Consider the following 21,915-nt stretch of genomic DNA (forward strand, 5'->3'; position numbering starts at 1 on the left):
AAGAAGAAGCATTCGAATATTTTCTGCTGCATTTCGAGCGGGCATCTCGGCGCCGGAATGAACGCATGTACTGAAGGTTCCGTGCAGCATAGATTTTCCACTTTGGACGTACTCCCTCTGTTCCAAATTACTTGACCTCTATTTGTCTAGACACGGATGTATCTAGACATTCGTATCTAGACAAATGAAGGTCAAGTAATTTGGAACGGAGGGAGTACATACTTGAGCGGTTCAACATTTTGTAAACTACTACGTGGGCAAGAGGCCAGGAAGCAACCTATGCCGTGCCGGTGCCTGGTTGTTCTAGGATTATCATCATCATACATAATTGATAGGTAGATACATGGATCTGCTTGGTCCTTTTTGGTGTAGGGCTGCTTTACGAGAGTTTTTAGCCTAGGATAGGATGGGAGGGGTGCAGTAGGGTCCCCTGAGCAGTGCCCCGGCGATCACCTTGTTAGCCGCCTCCGTAGGGTGGATGCCGTCCCAGCTGAGCCGCGCCGACGGGTGGCGGCACGCCACCGTGGCCCCGTCCATGCCGCACCTCGCGCTCAGGTCGAAGTTGTACTTGCCCCCTCCCGCCCCGCAGCAGGCCTCAAACGGAGCGCTAAACCCTAGCGCGCCAAGCCAAGCAATCACGTACTCAGCTTGTTGAATTGTTCAAGCTAGAGCTAGAGAAAGGAAGAGAACTTAGTAGGTACTACCAAACTTGTGGGGCTCCTGGACCATCTGGTACACGAGGCCGTAGTAGTCCGCGTACATGAGCCTCGTCGAGTTGTGGTGCCTCCGCTGGAGGGCCTCCACCTGCTTCCGGAGCATCCAGTTGTGGTACTTGCTCAGGAGGTTGTAGGCCTTGAGGCAGCCGGCGTCGTCCAGGTCGCCGTCGCCGTCGCCGTCCCCGAACAAGGACAGGAAGATCGGCAAGCAGCCGGTCGGGAAGATTCCCGGGACGACGACGTGGACGGCGCCCAGAGCAATCAGTTTCTGCACAAAAATAATTCGCCTTGAGTCTTAATTTCTTGGCTAGCTGGAACATACTATATGCATGCAAAATTAATTTGCTGTCAATGGCATAGAAATACCTCCACGCCGTCGGCGATGGCACCAACGATCTTTGGGGTGTAGTTCATTGCCTGCTCCGGTGTCAAACCGCGTTCAAGCAGCTGCACGTTGTAGTCGTTCCCGCCGTATGCACCGAACATGAAGAGCGATTTCCTCATGTATCCTTTGCAACCTAGTTAGTACATGCATGCAACACGTTTTTTTCTTTACCGTTCGGCATGAATTCATGATGAGCCTTTTTAAACGGCCGGGTTAAATTAAAATATCGATTTGTTCAGAATAGGTGCGTGCTCACTCTGCTCTGTCCCGCATATGGAGGGCAACAAGTCCTTGAACCATTGGATCTGCGTGTCTAGTGAGCCATGGTTCCACACCGGATTTTCAATGCCCAGAGATCTGTAGAAGGTGAAGTTCATGGCCGTGCCACCGGTGATGGCCATGTTTACGCCCCGACGGAAATCTTTGCCTTTCGCTTTCGACGGTGGGAGTAATGGAAGCCCAAGTGCTTGTGCTGGCATCCATGCATGGACACAAATAAAATTCAAGTTATAACAAACTTGTGTCTCAGTTGACGTGAAAGTAGATCAAACATTGAAACAAAATATCTCAGCATAATGGTCACACTTTTCTTGCAGGAAATGAATTGTTTCTTATGCTAATTTTTGGGTTTAAAAAAGACAAAAAAATCATTCATTTCCTTCATTTTATTGGTTGGTGAAAACAAATTGTTTTCCGGGATTGTAAGGCATTGTAGCAATTATTGTAGAAACTCTTTTTTGGCATTTATTTCCAAATGTAGTACGTGCATCTCTTAGTTAGTTAAACTACAAGATGCACCTAGTGGAAAAATGGTTTTGCTTCTTTTTTTACACGCTTTCAACCAAACCTTTTAAACTTGGTCCAAAGTAGCCAGGTTTGTATGATTTATGATACCCATAAATATATATTATTATACTATTTACAGAGAAATCATTGTGAACTAAGAAAAATGACCAGAAATTTCAAAAAAAAAGTGTTCACTTATAAAAATGCTTACAAATTTTAAAAATGGTCACAATTTTTATAAAAGAATGATGAATTAATAAACATGTTCATGATTTTATAAAAATATTTGTGAATTTGGAAAATACTCATGAATTTTAAAAATGCCCATAAATTTCAGTCATTACTCGACGTATGTAATGTTAATTGATCGATGCGTAGCATATGCCCCATAGTTATTTCTCAACTGAACTGATACAGAAATACTAGCAAACCTCATATGTTGAGGAAAAAGTATGTATGCTTTGGAAAACTTGCGTAAAAACGGATTGAATTACCAACAAAATCAACAACCACGCGGCCGTCGCACCACCGGCAAGACGGCCTTCCGAAGTAGGTCTCGCCGTACGGCGGGTGGGTGCAGGTGAGCACGTTCAACTCCGTCTTGTTGCTGCTGGCGACGCATATGTTGCCTGTCTCATCCATCGAGTCACCGAAGGTGAACATGGCATTGTATTTCTTCGGTGCCGCCGCCGTCGACGATGTAGTAGTAGTACTGCTGCCGCCACCACTGGCCACCAGCACCACCGTGATCAGTTGGATGACTAAGGAAGCCATGAGCAGCGATGACCCTAAGTATAAGCTTGGGAGTTTCATGGTGACCTGAAAATATTTCGCTCGGACTTTTTAAGCTTAGTTGATGGTGATCTAATGGCGGCAATCGAGGTTGGCCGATATATATATATATATATATATATATATATATATATATATATATATATATATATATATATATATATATATATATAGACACTGCCGACTGTTGTCCTTGCTAAATTAATGCTGAACAGTTGGCCGTCAATAAAGTGTCCAGAGTGGTTGGATTGCAACACAACATCGAGGCTCTATCATAACACCTTGCTCATTGGCACCATCAATTGAGCCGCGAGAGTGGTTGGATTTCAACATCACTACTCCCTCCATCTATGTGAGTAAGATGTTTAGGCGCCGTTCATTAACTTTTCATCTCGATGCCCGCCCTGCCTTGTTCGCCAGCGAGCGCTTTCACCTTTGCCTCGTTGTCTTCCGTGGAAACTCCTTTTCTCCTTTTTTTTTCGGACAAAGACCAATGCATGCAGCACGTCCATACGGTTATTAGGCAAGAAATAAAAACGCTTTGCATGCTATGAATTACGAGGGTCTGCATGGGTAGCTAATAAGGCATCCTCTTAACTGTTGTGATTAAATGTTGTGTTTAGAAGAGAGAATTATTCTTCTTTTCCCCCAATCTACTTGCACCTAGGACGTGATGCACCTTCTAATATGACTTATTCACCTAGACAGAGGGAGTAAAAGGATTGGCCGCTTTAAAACATGGTTAATGATACAACCAACGGCTGGCTATAAGAAGTTGTCATGTCATCTACAACCAACCTTTTAGCCGGCGCGTATAATAGTAAGTTTTAAATATGTACTAGTTTATCAATAGTTGCCCCACCTTACATCCTTACAAAGTGTCTTAGGTCTCGTGTTGCAGCTGGCTACTAATCAAGAACCCGCTTCTCTTCTCTCTCCTCTTTTCTTTCCTCCACCTAATCACAGATATATTATTCTATTCCTTATAGCATGCTTATGTCACCCTATTGTACTTGTTTTTACTGCGCCGTTCGTGTTGTTGAGTTTCTTAAAAAAGTAATCACTCTGTTTTAAAATATATGGTGTATTACTTTTTTGAAAAGGTAAATTTTTTAAGTTTGATTAAATTTGTAGAGAAATATATCAAAATCCATAATATTAAATCGGTATTTGAAGATTCACCATGAAATGAATTTCCATACTTTTTTGTTTAATATTGTGATGTCGATATTTTTACTTTGAATTTGGTCAAACTTAAAGAGATTTCACTTTCTAAAAGACTAATACCCCTTATATTTTTGAGCTGATGGAATATTTAGTTTGGCAAGTGGGGAGATGATACAGTGTGTTTTATTTTTATTTATAATGCATTGATTTGGTGGGTCTTTTATGGTGTGATTCTGTGTTATCCGTTAACCAACTTATATTTATGTATGGAATTTTGTGTCAGTGGTTGCATATACTACATTGGTGCTACAATATCACATGGTGGCATTTCTTTTTTCTAGGTAGTGGGAGGGTGCGTTGTATTAATATGTTTCTATAGGCCAGCTGCTGCTGATTAATTTGAAAAATCGTTGGCCCAGTCAAAATCATAAACCAAATTCCAAATTGAATACTCAATTGAATGAAAAAGTTTCAATATTAGGGAACATAATTAATGAATTAAAAGAATTGAATGGGAGAGTCTGAGACATTGTTGACCCGGTCAAAATCGGATGGCCCAATTCTAAATTGAATAAACTAATTGTGAGTTTCTAAAAATTAGGAAGCATAATGTATAGTATAAAAGAACTGAACGAGAGAGCTGTGAGAAATTGTTAACCTGGTCAAAATCGGATGACTCAAGTCTAATTAGAGACCTCAATTAAATGTGGGCTCTTTAAAATTAGGGAGCTTAGTGTTATAGAGGATACACTGCCCGTCAAAGATCTCCTCTATGCCGCTCGGTCCTCCTTCTCTTCCCCATTCGGCGGCCTTGTAGGCAGCAAGAGGAGTATAGACACATATGTTTCATCCCCCCCCCCCCCCCCCCCCCCCGGCCGGTCCTGAGATTTTGGGGGCCGGGGCGAAAATACAATTTGGAGCCCCTCCCTTGTTATAAACATAATATGCATATTATGTTCAAATTTCCTTGTAAGATTCTTCGATGCAAAATCACTTGTGATTGTGTCAATGTCAATATCATCGAACGATTAGTTCTCGATGCATAATCTTGCATAACCATTTAAGCCCTGTTAGGTCATTGTTTATCCCAAATGGTTCTTCAATAATTTCAAATTTGAAAAGCTTCTTTTAGATGATGCAACAATCACATGCACGGTAATCTGAATAAATCTTTAAACACCATGACTTAAATACTTTCTTCAAGGGAGTGATTCATATCAAGCAGAACAGACAGATATTGAACATGAAACAAAATCCACCTCAACTTCTAGAATTTCTTCTTGGCAACTACTTTTTATCAAACTATTTCATTCTCAAAGCACCAAGTTTTACTTTAAATTGTAGTAATATGGGCATACCTGAGATTGATTAGATTGACGTCTGTCATTGGACGCTCGGTGATGATGTGATGTGGATTTCTAGTGGCAGACACTCGGCGATGTACGTGTGCAGCCCCGCCGGCAATGTTAATTTTCAGGGGTAGGTGATGTTAATTTTCAGGGGTAGGTGATGTTCAACCCTCAGCGATTTGGGATCTGGAGTTTGGAGCCAGAAGAGAACATAGAATATAGGGAATTAAGGATGAACTCACGTCACACAATTGTTTTTTTTAGAGGGAGAATGTCTCACGATAGTTAAGGAATAAAGAGAATGAGCCAACGTGATTTATGTGTGTACTCTGATTGGTTTCCGCACGATCGTATGCTTTTTATGTGCGTACGCTGCTACCTATCGTCCCTTCCTTCTAGGGGTTGGGCTACTTCTCTTTTTCTACGTGAAGCTATGGCCCATGAGATATTGTATACTTACCTTTATACGTACATTACATCTTTGGTTTAGAGAAATCTTGTAGGAATTTTATAGGATAGGATTTTTATAGGAAAAATTCCTTTAAAGCCCTTTGGTTTGTAGGAATGAAATCCTATTTCTGTGAAGGAATTCTTCCTATCCTCCACATTTTAAAGAAAAATAAATATTAGTCTAGACTCAATGGAAAAAATCCTATGATGTGAACCAAATGAAGGAAATATGCCCTAGAGGCAATATGTAACATCCCAAATTTTCAATTTGGAATGTTATACACTAGATCATATGCATATCATATTTTCTTGCATTTTGGTTGATCCTAGAAATTTCACGCAACTCAAGGACCCTCGGAGAGAGTTGGAGATTTCGTTATTTTCATATTTGAGAGTTCTCTCGAATTTTGAAAATAGGATCATTTGATTTATTTATTTCATCTTCAATAATTTTTCCGGTGTCAAAATATATGAGAGAGGGAATAATATGACTTTCCCAAATTTAGGAAAAATGAAGATATAATAAATAGATCAATTTTGCTTTCCGGTGTTTATTTGCATTTTATTTGGATAGGGAAAAATGCGCGTTTTCAAAAATTGCATTTTAGGTCCGGAGAACATTTTGTTCGGCTCATTTTTAGGAGTCGGGGAAAATTTACTTTAGATTTTTCGGAGTTCGTTTAGATCCCTTTTTGTTTTTTTTTTCTGCGCGAGGAAACTATTTAAAAAAAATAAAAAATTTGAGCAGCGCCTTGGGCCAAAGGCCCAAGCCAAGCCACCTACCGCCGCGCTCCCAGGCGCCAGGCGCCGAGCCAGGAGCCGGTCGGCCGCCGCCGCCTCTTGCTAGGACCGAATCCTTTTAGGATTCTAGGGCGCCCCCTTGTCCCCTTTTCCTTATTTCGTTTTCTTTAGTCCTATTCCGTTTATTTTCTAGATCTTTCCTACTCCTATTCTAATTCCTTGTCCTCTACCCCAAGTAAACCCCTCCCCTCCCCAATATAAATACCCAAGCACCCCCCCCTCTAAACACATCAAATCAAAGCTCTCCTCCACACCGCGCCTTGCACCGCCGCCGCGCCGCATCACACCGCGCCCTGCGTCACCGCCGCCGCACCGCCACCCCACACCCGCGCCGCCGCCGCACCTTGCCGCCGCCACCCCACACCCGCGCCACCGCCGCACCTTGCCCACGCCGCCGCCCTACGCCGACGCCGCCGGAGCCCCGTTCACCGGAGACCTCGCCAAGGTTGCCCCGCGCTACATCTATTCTTTTTCTCGGATCGTCCTCTTCTAATCGTTCCGATTCTTTTCTTCTCTAAACCGTTCCGGTTTTCTAGATCGGTTTTTCGTTCGGTTTTTCTTCTCCGAAACCCTAAATCGGATTCGTTTTCTTCTCCGATTTAGTTGCTTTGGACCGTTCGCCAGACCGTTCGTCCTAACGAACGTGATCACCGGATTCTTCTAGGTTAACGAACGTCCGTTCGTTTAACCGTTCTTCTTTTTCTTTTCGTCGGATTTATTCCGCGATCGCGATCTCAGATCCGATCTTCTTCCTAGTCTATCTTTTCGCTCGTTTATCGGAATCAGGTGATTCAAGCGCCTGGAGTTTCGTCTCGAAACCGCCGTTCCGTCTAATCAACTTGAACAAGCTTTTGTTACAGTAAAATTTTGACCTAGATTCAACTTGCTAGAACCGAGTTGTTTTCTTCCGCCGTTTGTTTTTCGTTCTTTCTTTGCAACCGGAGTTCTTAAGTTGAACTACCTGGTTCGTTCTCTTGTTCGAGTTTTACTTGTGCATTAGATGAGTACTTATTGTATGCTTGTTGTTTGTCTGCGATAGATTACCCGGATTGCGCCGCTTGTTACTTCGAAACCCTAGGACTCGCGGATCATCAGCAAGGCAAGTAACACTTTGATCATACCTTTTCTACAACCCATGTTTTATTGCATTAGATCAATCCTCACACATTGCATGATTAGGATATAATTAAATTGTGGGATGGGAAGTAGATGAGGTAGTACCTATTACCTGTATTATTATCAAACCTTTGGGAGTTACTCTACGTTTGCTTATTATGCCATGCTATGCTAGTAGACGTGGATTGGGTGAGTGATATCCATGACAGATGTGAGATTGATAATTTTAATGGTTTATCTAAGGTGGCAACTTAAACACACATCTGGGTGGATTGAGGCACCTGATGTCTATCAGGACTTGCCTGTTTTTTCTGGACCGCCACCCAGGCTCAAAGGGATCATAAGATCTTTCATGCTAGAAACTTCCGTGTGCAGCCACATGCTACTATGGGCTCTAGCATAGTTGACTAAGTTGTGCGAACTCTTACGGGGTGGACTAGCAGATGTAGGGGATGTAGGTGTACCGGTCTACCCCACATGTAAGGTGCTAGTGCTTCTGAAAGACTATGTCTCGGTCATCCGTTTCTCAAACACCATGTAGTGCGAGAAAACAAACGGAGGCGATCGAGTCATGTGGGGAAAAGTGCGCAACCTCTGCAGAGTAACAAACTAATCATGATTAGCCGTGTCCCCGGTTATGGACAACTTGAGTATCTAGTACTTGAATATCATTGTGAATCTCAACATGTTACTTCTAATTAATGTTATTGGGTTTTAATTACTTTTAATTGGGATTGAGAATGCTGTCAACCATTCTCAATGTTTCACAACCACCATGATAGTAAATAAAATTTATTCCTTTGCAGTAGGGAAAAATTGGCTTTACGCAAAAACTGTAACCATAGAGCTTTCCACCAGCCATATATGCATATAGTATAGTTGTTTCATTCCATTACTCTCTATGTGTTACTTTGCCAGCATATTCCATGTGCTGACCCGTTTTCGGGCTGCAACGTTAATGTTGCAGACTTTTCAGACGACGATTGAGGTGCGTTTAGGTCGTGGCCCTATACTCAGTGATGCCGCTGGAGTTGATGGACCCATTTATCTTCCAAGTCTTCCGCTGTTATCTTTAAAATATGGCCTTAAGTCATATTTATTGTAATAAGTTCTTTTTCAGCCATCGATGTAATAAGTGTGTGATTGCAACTCTGCTATAAAACCTCGATGTACTGTGTGGTGTCAGCATTACTGATCCAGGGATGACACCGTAGCACAGTAGACGTGATCCATTCGGGTCAGGTCGCTACACAATAATAAAGTTATTATTTATTTTCTTATATCATGATAAATGTTTATTATTCATGCTAGAATTGTATTAACCGGAAACATAATACATGTGTGAATACATAGACAAACGGAGTGTCACTAGTATGCCTCTACTTGACTAGCTCGTTAATCAAAGATGGTTATGTTTCTCAACCATGAACAAAGAGTTGTTATTTGATTAATGGGATCACATCATTAGGTGAATGATCTGATTGACATGACCCATTCCATTAGCTTAGCACCCGATCGTTTAGTATGTTGCTATTGCTTTCTTCATAACTTATACATGTTCCTATGACTATGAGATTATGCAACTCCCGGTTTGCCGGAGGAACACTTTGTGTGCTACCAAACGTCACAACGTAACTGGGTGATTATAAAGGTACTCTACAGGTGTCTCCAAAGGTACATGTTGGGTTGGCGTATTTCGAGATTAGGATTTGTCACTCCGATTGTCGGAGAGGTATCTCTGCCCTCTCGGTAATGCACATCATTTAAGCCTTGCAAGCATTGCAACTAATGAGTTAGTTGCGGGATGATGTATTACGGAACAAGTAAAGAGACTTGCCGGTAACGAGATTGACTTAGGTATTGAGATACCGACGATCGAATCTCGGGCAAGTAACATACCGATGACAAAGGGAACAACGTATGTTGTTATGCGGTCTGACCGATAAGATCTTCGTAGAATATGTGGGAGCAATATGACCATCCAGGTTCCGCTATTGGTTATTGACCGGAGACATGTCTCGGTCATGTCTACATTGTTCTCGAACCCGTAGGGTCCGCACGCTTAAGGTTTCGATGACAGTTATATTATGAGTTTATGAGTTTTTGATGTACCGAAGTTAGTTCGGAGTCCCGGATGTGATCACGGACATGAACGAGGAGTCTCGAAATGGTCGAGACATAAAGATTGATATATTGGACGGCTATATTCGGACACCGGAAGTGTTCCGGTGATTTCGGAGAAAACCGGAGTACCGGAGGGTTACCGGAACCCCCGGGAGAAGTAATGGGCCATATGGGCCCTAGTGGAGAGAGAGAGGGGCAGGCCAGGGTGGGCCGCGCCCCCTCCCCCTCTGGTCCGAATTGGACTAGGAGAGGGGGCGGCGCCCCCCTTTCCTTCTCCCTCCCCCCTTCCTTTCCCCTCCTAGTAGGAGTAGGTCCTACTCCTACTAGGAGGAGGACTCCTCCTTGGCGCGCCCAAGGGCCGGCCGGCCTCCTCCCCTTGCTCCTTTATATACGGGGGCAGGGGGCACCCCTAGACACACAAGTTGATCCACGTGATCATTTTCTTAGCCGTGTGCGGTGCCCCCTTCCACCATACTCCTCGATAATATTGTAGCGGTGCTTAGGCGAAGCCCTGCGACGGTAGAACATCAAGATCATCACCACGCGTCGTGCTGACGGAACTCTTCCCACACTGCTGGATCGGAGTCCGGGGATCGTCATCGAGCTGAATGTGCTAAAACTCGGAGGTGCCGTAGTTTCGGTGCGTGATCGGTCGGGCCGTGAAGACGTACGACTACATCAACCGTTGTCAACGCTTCCGCTGTCGGTCTACAAGGGTACGTAGATCACACTCTCCCCTCTCGTTGCTTGTGCATCACCCTGATCTTGCGTGTGCGTAGATTTTTTTTTGAAATTACTACGTTCCCCAACAGTGGCATCCGAGCCTAGGTTTTATATGTTGATGTTATATGCACGAGTAGAACACAAGTGAGTTGTGCGAGATAAAAGTCATACTGCTTACCAGCATGTCATACTTTGGTTCGGCGGTATTGTTGGACGAAGCGGCCCGGACCGACATTACGCGTACGCTTTACGCCGAGACCGGTTCTCCCGACGTGCTTTGCACATCAGTGGCTTTGCGGGTGACAGTTTCTCCAACTTTAGTTGAACGAGTGTGGCTACGCCCGGTCCTTGCGAAGGTTAAAAACAACCAACTTGACAAACTATCGTTGTGGTTTTGATGCGTAGGTAAGATTGGTTTGCTTAAGCCCGTAGCAGCCACGTAAAACTTGCAACAACAAAGTAGAGACGTCTAACTTGTTTTTGCAGGGCATGTTGTGAATGTGATATGGTCAGACATGATGCTTAATTTATGTATGAGATGATCATGTTTGTACCGAGTTCGGCACTGGCAGAGCCATATTGGTTGTCGCTTTTTTATGCAATGCAATTCCGCTGTAATGCTACTTTATCACTAAGCGGTTAGCGATAGTCGTGGAGCATAATTGGCGAGACGACAACGATGCTACGATGGAGATCAAGGGTGTCGCGCCGGTGACGATGGTGATCACGGGTGCTCGAGAGGAGATCCAAGCACAAGATGATGATGGCCATATTCATATCACTATATGATGCATGTTGATGTTTATCTTTTATGCATCTTATCTTGCTTTAATTGACGGTAGCATTATAAGATGATCTCTCACTAATTATCAAAGAAGTGTTCTCCCTGAGAGTATGCACCGTTGCGAAAGTTCTTCGTGCTGAGACACACGTGTGATCGGGTGTGATAGCTCTACGTTCAAATACAACGGGTGCAAAACAGTTGCACACGCGAATACTCAGGTTATACTTGACGAGCCAAGCATATACAGATATGGCCTCGGAACACGGAGACGAAAGGGTCGAGCGTGAATCATATAGTAGATATGATCAACATAGTGATGTTCACCATGAAACTACTCCATCTCACGTGATGATCGGACATGGTTTAGTTGATTTGGATCACGTAATCACTTAGAGGATTAGAGGGATGTCTATCTAAGTGGGAGTTCTTTAAGTAAATTAATTGAACCTAAATTTATCATGAAACTTAGTACCTGATAGTATCTTGCTTGTTTATGCTTGATTGTAGATAGATGGCTCGTGCTGTTGTTCCGTTGAATTTTAATGCGTTCCTTGAGAAAGCAAAGTTGAAAGATGATGGTAGCAATTACACGGACTGGGTCAGTAACTTGAGGATTATCCTCATTGTTGCACAGAAGAATTACGTCCTGGAAGCACCGCTGGGTGCCAGGCCTGCTGCTGGAGCAACACCAGATGTTATGAACGTCTGACAGAGCAAAGTTGATGACTACTCGATAGTTCAGTGTGCCATGCTTTACGGCTTAGAATCGGGACTTCAACGACGTTTTGAACGTCAGGAGCATATTGAGATGTTCAGGAGTTGAATTAATATTTCAAGCAAATGCCCGGATTGAGAGATATGAAGTCTCCAATAAGTTCTATAGCTGCAAGATGGAGGAGAACAGTTCTGTCAGTGAGCATATACTCAAAATGTCTGGGTATAATAATCACTTGATTCAATTGGGAGTTAATCTTCCAGATGATTGCGTCATTGATAGAATTCTCCAATCACTGCCACCAAGCTACAAGAGCTTCGTGATGAACTATAATATGCAAGATGAATAAGACTATTCCCGAGCTCTTCGCAATGCTGAAAGCTGCGGAGGTAGAAATCAAGAAGGAGCATCAAGTGTTGATGGTCAACAAGACCACTAGTTTCAAGAAAAAGGGCAAAGGGAAGAAGAAGGGGAACTTCAAAAAGAACACAAGCAAGTTGCTACTCAAGAGAAGAAACCCAAACCTGGACTAAGCCTGAAACTGAGTGCTTCTACTGCAAGCAGACTGGTCACTGGAAGCGGAATTGCCCCAAGTATTTGGCGGATAAGAAGGATGGCAAGGTGAACAAAGGTATATGTGATATACATGTTATTGATGTGTACCTTACTAATGCTCGCAGTAGCACCTGGGTATTTGATACTGGTTCTGTTGCTAATATTTGCAACTCGAAACAGGGACTATGGATTAACCGAAGATTGGCTAAGGACGAGGTGACGATGCGCGTGGGAAACGGTTCCAAAGTCGATGTGATCGCAGTCGGCACGCTACCTCTACATCTACCTTCGGGATTAATATTAGACCTAAATAATTGTTATTTGGTGCCAGCGTTAAGCATGAACATTATATCTGGATCTTGTTTGATGCGAGACGGTTATTCATTTAAATCTGAGAATAATGGTTGTTCTATTTATATGAGTAATATCTTTTATGGTCATGCACCCTTAAAGAGTGGTCTATTTTTATTGAATCTCGGTAGTAGTGACACACATATTCATAGTGTTGAAGCCAAAAGATGCAGAGTTGATAATGATAGTGCAACTTATTTGTGGCACTGCCGTTTGGGTCATATCGGTATAAAGCGCATGAAGAAACTCCATACTGATGGGCTTTTGGAACCACTTGATTATGAATCACTTGGTACTTGCGAACCGTGCCTTATGGGTAAGATGACAAAAACACCGTTCTCCGGTACTATGGAGAGAGCAACAGATTTGTTGGAAATCATACATACAGATGTATGTGGTCCGATGAACGTTGAGGCTCGTGGCGGATATCGTTATTTTCTCACCTTCACACATGACTTAAGCAGATATTGGTATATCTACTTAATGAAACACAAGTCTGAAACATTTGAAAAGTGTTGGAAATATGCCCTAGAGGCAATAATAAAAGCATTATTATTATATTTCTTTGTTCATGATAATTGTCTTTATTCATGCTATAACTGTATTATCCGGAAATCGTAATACACGTGTGAATACATAGACCATAATATGTCCCTAGTAAGCCTCTAGTTGACTAGCTCGTTGATCAACAGATAGTCATGGTTTCCTGGCTATGGACATTGGATGTCATTGATAACGGGATCACATCATTAGGAGAATGATGTGATGGACAAGACCCAATCCTAAGCATAGCACAAAGATCGTGTAGTTCGTTTGCTAGAGCTTTTCCAATGTCAAGTATCTTTTCCTTAGACCATGAGATCGTGTAACTCCCGGATACCGTAGGAGTGCTTTGGGTGTACCAAACGTCACAACGTAACTGGGTGACTATAAAGGTGACTACGGGTATCTCCGAAAGTGTCTGTTGGGTTGACACGGATCAAGAACTGGGATTTGTCACTCCATATGACGGAGAGGTATCACTGGGCCCACTCGGTAATGCATCATCATAATGAGCTCAAAGTGACCAAGTGTCTGGTCACGAGATCATGCATTACGGTACGAGTAAAGTGACTTGCCGGTAACGAGATTGAACGAGGTATTGGGATACCGACGATCGAATCTCGGGCAAGTAACATACCGTATTGACAAAGGGAATTGCTACGGGGTTGCTTGAATCCTCGACATCGTGGTTCATCCGATGAGATCATCGTGGAGCATGTGGGAGCCAGCATGGGTATCCAGATCCCGCTGTTGGTTATTGACCGGAGAGTCGTCTCGGTCATGTCTGCTTGTCTCCCGAACCCGTAGGGTCTACACACTTAAGGTTCGGTGACGCTAGGGTTGTGAAGATATGTATATGCAGTAACCCGAATGTTGTTCGGAGTCCCGGATGAGATCCCGGACGTCACGAGGAGTTCCGTAATGGTCCGGAGGTAAAGAATTATATATAGGAAGTGCTGTTTCGGCCATCGGGACAAGTTTCGGGGTTATCGGTATTGTACCGGGACCACCGGAGGGGTCTCGGGGGCCCACCGGGTGGGGCCACCTGTCCCAGGGGGCCACATGGGCTGTAGGGGGTGTGCCTTGGCCTAGATGGGCCAAGGGCACCAGCCCCAAAAGCCCATGCGCCTAGGGTTCCACTTGAGGGAAGAGTCCCAATGGTGGAAGGCACCTCTAGGTGCCTTGGGGGGGAGGGAAACCTCCCCTTGGCTGCCGCACCTAGGAGATTGGATCTCCTAGTCTGGCGCACCATCCCCCTTGGCCCTCCTATATATAGTGGGGGAGAGGAGGGACTTGAGACACCACCCCCTGGCGCCTCCCTCTCTCCCCGTTACGTCTCTCTCTCGTAGTATAGGCGAAACCCTGCTACTGTGACGCCCTGCATCCACCACCACGCCGTCGTGCTACTGGATCTTCATCAACCTCTCCTTTCCCCTTGTTGGATCAAGAAGGAGGAGACGTCTCCCGTCCCGTACGTGTGTTGAACGCGGAGGTGCCGTCCGTTCGGCGCTTGGTCATTGGTGATTTGGATCACGTCGTGTTCGACTACATCATCACCGTTCTTTGAACGCTTCCGCACGCGATCTACAAAGGTATGTAGATGCATCTAATCACTCGTTGCTAGATGAACTCATAGATAGATCTTGGTGAAACCGTAGGAAAATTTTGTTTTTCTGCAACGTTCCCCAACAGTGGCATCATGAGCTAGGTCTATGCGTAGTTTTCTTGCACGAGTAGAACACAATTAGTTGTGGGCGTAGATGTTGTCAACTTTCTTGCCGCTACTAGTCTTATCTTGCTTCAACGGTATTGTGGGATGAAGCGGCCCGGACCAACCTTACACGTACGCTTACGTGAGACCGGTTCCACCGACTAACATGCACAAGTTGCATAAGGTGGCTGGCGGGTGTCTGTCTCTCCTACTTTAGTTGGAGCGGATTCGATGAACAGGGTCCTTATGAAGGGTAAATAGAAGTTGACAAATCACGTTGTGGCTTTCACGTAGGTAAGAAAACGTTCTTGTTAGAACCCTACTTCAGCCACGTAAAACCCGCAACAACAATTAGAGGACGTCTAACTTGTTTTTGCAGCAAGTGCTTTGTGATATGATATGGCCAAAGTTGTGATGAATGATGAATGATCTATATGTGATGTATGAGATGTTCATGCTATTGTAATAGGAATCACAACTTACATGTCGATGAGTATGACGGTGACAGGATGATCATGGAGCCCCAAGATGGAGATCAAAGGAGCTATGTGATATTGGCCATATCATGTCACTATTATTATTTGATTGCATGTGATGTTTATCATGTTTTGCATCTTGTTTGCTTAGAACGACGGTAGTAAATAAGATGATCCCTCATAATAATTTCAAGAAAGTGTTCCCCCTAACTGTGCACCGTTGCTACAGTTCGTCGTTTCGAAGCACCACGTGATGATCGGGTGTGATAGATCCTTACGTTCACATACAACGGGTGTAAGACAGATTTACACACGCAATACACTTAGGTTGACTTGACGAGCCTAGCATGTGCATAGACATGGCCTCGGAACACAGAAGACCGAAAGGTCGAGCATGAGTCGTATAGAAGATACGATCAACATGAAGATGTTCACCGACGTTGACTAGTCCGTCTCACGTGATGATCGGACATGGCCTAGCCAACTCGGATCATGTTATACTTAGATGACTAGAAGAGGGATGTCTATCTAAGTGGGAATTCATTATAATTTGATTAGATGAACTTAATTATCATGAACTTAGTCTAAAATATTTACAATATGTCTTGTAGATCAAATGGCCAACGTAGTCCTCAACTTCAACGCATTCCTAGAGAAAACCAAGCTGAAAGACGATGGCAGCAACTATACGGACTGGGTCCGGAACCTGAGGATCATCCTCATAGCTGCCAAGAAAGATTATGTCCTACAAGCACCGCTAGGTGATCCACCCGTCCCACAGAACCAAGACGTTATGAACGCTTGGCAGACACGTGCCGATGACTACTCCCTCGTTCAGTGCGGCATGCTTTACAGCCTAGAGCCGGGGCTCCAAAAGCGTTTTGAGAGACATGGAGCATATGAGATGTTCAAAGAGCTGAAAATGGTTTTCCAAGCTCATGCCCGGGTCGAGAGATATGAAGTCTCCGACAAATTCTTCAGCTGTAAGATGGAGGAAAATAGTTCTGTCAGTGAGCACATACTCACTATGTCTGGGTTACATAACCGCTTGACTCAGCTGGGAGTTAATCTCCCGGATGATGCGGTCATTGACAGAATCCTCCAGTCGCTCCCACCAAGCTACAAGAGCTTTGTGATGAACTTCAATATGCAGGGGATGGAAAAGACCATTCTTGAAGTATTTGCAATGCTAAAATCAGCAGAGGTAGAAGTCAAGAAGGAACATCAAGTGTTTATGGTCAATAAAACCACTAAGTTCAAGAAGGGCAAGGGTAAAAAGAACTTTGAGAAGGACGGCAAGGAAGTTGCCGTGCCCGGCAAGCAAGCTGCTGGGAAGAAGAAGTCAAAGTATGGACCCAAGCCTGAGACGGAGTGCTTTTATTGCAAAGGGAAGGGTCACTGGAAGCGGAACTGCCCCAAATACTTAGCGGACAAGAAGGCCGGCAAAACAAAAGGTATATGTGATATACATGTAATTGATGTGTACCTTACCAGTACTCGTAGTAACTCCTGGGTATTTGATACCGGTGCCGTTGCTCATGTTTGTAACTCACAGTAGGAGCTGCAGAATAAACAGAGACTGGCGAAGGACGAGGTGATGATGCGCGTCGGGAATGGTTCCAAGGTCGATGTGATCGCCGTCGGCACGCTACCTCTATATTTACCTACGGGATTAGTTATAAACCTCAATAATTGTTATTTAGTGCCAAGTTTGAGCATGAACATTGTATCAGGATCTCGTTTAATGCGAGATGGCTACTCATTTAAATCTGAGAATAATGGTTGTTCTATTTATATGAGAAATATGTTTTATGGTCATGCTCCGATGGTCAATGGTTTATTCTTAATGAATCTCGAACGTAATATTACACATATTCATAGTGTGAATACCAAAAGATGTAAAGTTGATAACGATAGTCCCACATACTTGTGGCACTGCCGCCTTGGTCACATAGGTGTCAAACGCATGAAGAAGCTCCATGCAGATGGACTTTTAGAGTCTCTTGATTATGAATCATTTGACATGTGCGAATCATGCCTCATGGGTAAAATGACCAAGACTCCATTCTCAGGAACAATGGAGCGAGCGACCAACTTATTGGAAATCATACATACTGATGTGTGCGGTCCAATGAGTGTTGAGGCTCGCGGTGGCTATCGTTATGTTCTCACCCTCACTGATGACTTAAGTAGATATGGGTATGTCTACTTAATGAAACACAAGTCTAAAACCTTTGAAAAGTTCAAGGAATTTCAGAGTGAAGTTGAGAATCAACGTGACAGGAAAATCAAGTTTCTACGATCAGATCGTGGAGGAGAATACTTGAGTCACGAATTTGGCACACACTTAAGAAAATGTGGAATAGTTTCACAACTCACACCGCCTAGAACACCTCAGCGTAATGGTGTGTCCGAACGTCGTAATCGCACTCTATTAGATATGGTGCGATCTATGATGTCTCTTGCCGATTTACCACTATCTTTTTGGGGCTATGCTTTAGAGACTGCCGCATTCACTTTAAATAGGGCACCGTCGAAATCCGTTGAGACGACACCGTTTGAATTATGGTTTGGGAAGAAACCTAAGCTGTCGTTTCTAAAAGTTTGGGGATGCGATGCTTATGTCAGGAAACTTCAACCTGAAAAGCTCGAACCCAAATCGGAAAAATGCATCTTCATAGGATACCCTAAAGAAACCATTGGGTATATCTTCTACCTCAGATCCGAAGGCAAGATCTTTGTTGCCAAGAATGGATCCTTTCTAGAGAAAGAGTTTCTCTCGAAAGAAGTAAGTGGGAGGAAAGTAGAACTTGATGAAGTATTACCTCTTGAACCGGAAAATGGCGCAACTCAAGAAAATGTTCCTGAGGCGCCTGCACCGACTAGAGAGGAAGTTATTGATGATGATCAAGATACTTCTGATCAAGCTCCTACTGAAATTCGAAGGTCCACAAGGACACGTTCCGCACCAGAGTGGTACGGCAACCCTGTCTTGGAAATCATGTTGTTAGACAACGGTGAACCTTCGAACTATGAAGAAGCGATGGCGGGCCCGGATTCCGACAAATGGCTAGAAGCCATGAAATTCGAGATAGGATCCATGTATGAAAACGAAGTATGGACTTTGACTGACTTGCCCGTTGAACGGCGAGCCATAGAAAATAAATGGATCTTCAAGAAGAAGACAGACGCGGATGGTAATGTGACCATCTATAAAGCTCGGCTTGTCGCTAAGGGTTATCGACAAGTTCAAGGAATTGACTACGATGAGACTTTCTCAGCGGTAGCGAAGCTAAAGTCCGTCCGAATCATGTTAGCAATTGACGCATTCTACGATTATGAGATATGGCAAATGGACGTCAAAACGGCATTCCTTAATGGTTTCCTTAAGGAAGAGTTGTATATGATGCAGCCGGAAGGTTTTGTCGATCCTAAGAATGCTGACAAGGTGTGCAAGCTCCAACGCTCGATTTATGGGCTGGTGCAAGCATCTCGGAGTTGGAACATTCGCTTTGATGAGATGATCAAAGCGTTTGGGTTTACGCAGACTTATGGAGAAGCCTGCGTTTACAAGAAAGTGAGTGGGAGCTCTGTAGCATTTCTCATACTATATGTAGATGACATACTTTTGATGGGAAGTGATATAGAACTCTTGGACAGCATCAAGGCCTACTTGAATAAAAGTTTTTCAATGAAGGACCTTGGAGAAGCTGCTTATATATTAGGCATCAAGATCTATAGAGATAGATCAAGACGCCTCATAGGTCTTTCACAAAGCACATACCTTGATAAGATTTTGAAGAAGTTCAAAATGGATCAGTCCAAGAAAGGGTTCTTGCCTGTTTTGCAAGGTGTGAGATTGAGCTCGGCTCAATGCCCGACCACGGCAAAAGATAAAGAAGAGATGAGTGTCATCCCCTATGCTTCAGCCATAGGATCTATTATGTATGCCATGCTGTGTACCAGACCTGATGTAAACCTTGCCGTAAGTTTGGTAGGAAGGTACCAAAGTAATCCCGGCAAGGAACACTGGACAGCGGTCAAGAATATCCTAAAGTACCTGAAAAGGACAAAGGACATGTTTCTCGTTTATGGAGGTGACGAAGAGCTCGTCGTAAAGGGTTACGTCGACGCTAGCTTCGACACAGATCTGGATGACTCTAAGTCACAAACCGGATACGTGTATATGTTCAATGGAGGAGCAGTGAGCTGGTGCAGCTGCAAGCAGAGCGTCGTGGCGGGATCTACATGTGAAGCGGAGTACATGGCAGCCTCGGAGGCAGCACATAAAGCAATATGGGTGAAGGAGTTCATCACCGACCTAGGAGTCATACCCAATGCGTTGGGGCCAATCAAACTCTTTTGTGACAACACTGGAGCTATTGCACTTGCCAAGGAGCCCAGGTTTCACAAGAAGACAAGGCACATCAAGCGTCGCTTCAACTCCATTCGTGAAAATGTTCAAAATGGAGACATAGAGATTTGTAAAGTACATACGGACCTGAATGTAGCAGATCCGTTGACTAAACCTCTCCCTAGGGCAAAACATGATCAACACCAGAATTCCATGGGTGTTCGATTCATCACAATGTAACTAGATTATTGACTCTAGTGCAAGTGGGAGACTGTTGGAAATATGCCCTAGAGGCAATAATAAAAGCATTATTATTATATTTCTTTGTTCATGATAATTGTCTTTATTCATGCTATAACTGTATTATCCGGAAATCGTAATACACGTGTGAATACATAGACCATAATATGTCCCTAGTAAGCCTCTAGTTGACTAGCTCGTTGATCAACAGATAGTCATGGTTTCCTGGCTATGGACATTGGATGTCATTGATAACGGGATCACATCATTAGGAGAATGATGTGATGGACAAGACCCAATCCTAAGCATAGCACAAAGATCGTGTAGTTCGTTTGCTAGAGCTTTTCCAATGTCAAGTATCTTTTCCTTTGACCATGAGATCGTGTAACTCCCGGATACCGTAGGAGTGCTTTGGGTGTACCAAACGTCACAACGTAACTGGGTGACTATAAAGGTGCACTACAGGTATCTCCGAAAGTGTCTGTTGGGTTGACACGGATCGAGACTGGGATTTGTCACTCCATATGACAGAGAGGTATCACTGGGCCCACTCGGTAATGCATCATCATAATGAGCTCAAAGTGACCAAGTGTCTGGTCATGGGATCATGCATTACGGTACGAGTAAAGTGACTTGCCGGTAACGAGACTGAACAAGGTATTGGGATACAGACGATCGAATCTCGGGCAAGTAACATACCGATTGACAAAGGGAATTGCATACGGGGTTGCTTAAATCCTTGACATCGTGGTTCATCCGATGAGATCATCGTGGAGCATGTGGGAGCCAACATGGGTATCCAGATCCCGCTGTTGGTTATTGACCGGAGAGTCGTCTCGGTCATGTCTGCTTGTCTCCCGAACCCGTAGGGTCTACACACTTAAGGTTCGGTGACGCTAGGGTTGTGAAGATATGTATATGCAGTAACCCGAATGTTGTTCAGAGTCCCGGATGAGATCCCGGACGTCACGAGGAGTTCCGGAATGGTCCTGAGGTAAAGAATTATATATAGGAAGTGCTGTTTCGGCCATCGGGACAAGTTTCGGGGTTATCGGTATTGTACCGGGACCACCGGAGGGGTCCCGGGGGCCCACCGGGTGGGGCCACCTGTCCCGGGGGCCACATGGGCTGTAGGGGGTGCGCCTTGGCCTAGATGGGCCAAGGGCACCAGCCCCAAAAGCCCATGCGCCTAGGGTTCCACTTGAGGGAAGAGTCCCAATGGTGGAAGGCACCTCTAGGTGCCTTGGGGGGGAGGGAAACCTCCCCTTGGCTGCCGCACCTAGGAGATTGGATCTCCTAGGCTGGCGCATCACCCCCCTTGGCCCTCCTATATATAGTGGGGGAGAGGAGGGACTTGAGACACCACCCCCTGGCGCCTCCCTCTCTCCCCGTTACGTCTCTCTCTCGTAGTATAGGCGAAGCCCTGCTACTGTGATGCCCTGCATCCACCACCACGCCGTCGTGCTGCTGGATATTCATCAACCTCTCCTTTCCCCTTGCTGGATCAAGAAGGAGGAGACGTCTCTCGTCCCGTACATGTGTTGAACGCGGAGGTGCCGTCCGTTCGGCGCTTGGTCATCGGTGATTTGGATCACGTCGTGTTCGACTACATCATCACCGTTCTTTGAACGCTTCCGCACGCGATCTACAAAGGTATGTAGATGCATCTAATCACTCGTTGCTAGATGAACTCATAGATAGATCTTGGTGAAACCGTAGGAAAATTTTGTTTTTCTGCAACGTTCCCCAACAAAAAGTTCAAAGAATTTCAGAGTGA

General features: G+C 44.4%; 1 protein-coding gene across 1 annotated transcript; it reads right to left on the reverse strand.

Annotated features, from left to right (window-relative positions):
- Positions 1 to 272: 272 nt before the first annotated feature.
- LOC125507315 (GDSL esterase/lipase At5g45910-like) lies at positions 273 to 5,233 on the reverse strand. The gene is made up of 7 exons (XM_048671933.1): positions 5,205 to 5,233; positions 4,692 to 4,727; positions 2,382 to 2,566; positions 1,358 to 1,573; positions 1,083 to 1,234; positions 705 to 984; positions 273 to 614 (listed from the first exon to the last, which is right to left on the reverse strand). The coding sequence occupies exons 1-7, from the start codon at positions 5,231 to 5,233 to the stop codon at positions 397 to 399; spliced, it is 1,116 nt and encodes a 371-aa protein (XP_048527890.1). The 3' UTR covers positions 273 to 396.
- Between the last annotated feature and the right edge of the window lie 16,682 nt (positions 5,234 to 21,915).

Source organism: Triticum urartu, chromosome 5 (assembly GCF_003073215.2).
Source record: "Triticum urartu cultivar G1812 chromosome 5, Tu2.1, whole genome shotgun sequence".
NCBI lineage: Eukaryota > Viridiplantae > Streptophyta > Magnoliopsida > Poales > Poaceae > Triticum > Triticum urartu.

Coding starts and splice junctions, on each gene's coding strand:
- LOC125507315 (XM_048671933.1), bottom strand. CDS start 5,233: ATGACAGACGTCAATCTAATCAATCTCAG. Junction 1,574..2,381: donor CGTGGTTGTTGATTTTGTTG/GTAATTCAATCC, acceptor CATGGATGCCAG/CACAAGCACTTGGGCTTCCA. Junction 985..1,082: donor CCATCGCCGACGGCGTGGAG/GTATTTCTATGC, acceptor ATTTTTGTGCAG/AAACTGATTGCTCTGGGCGC.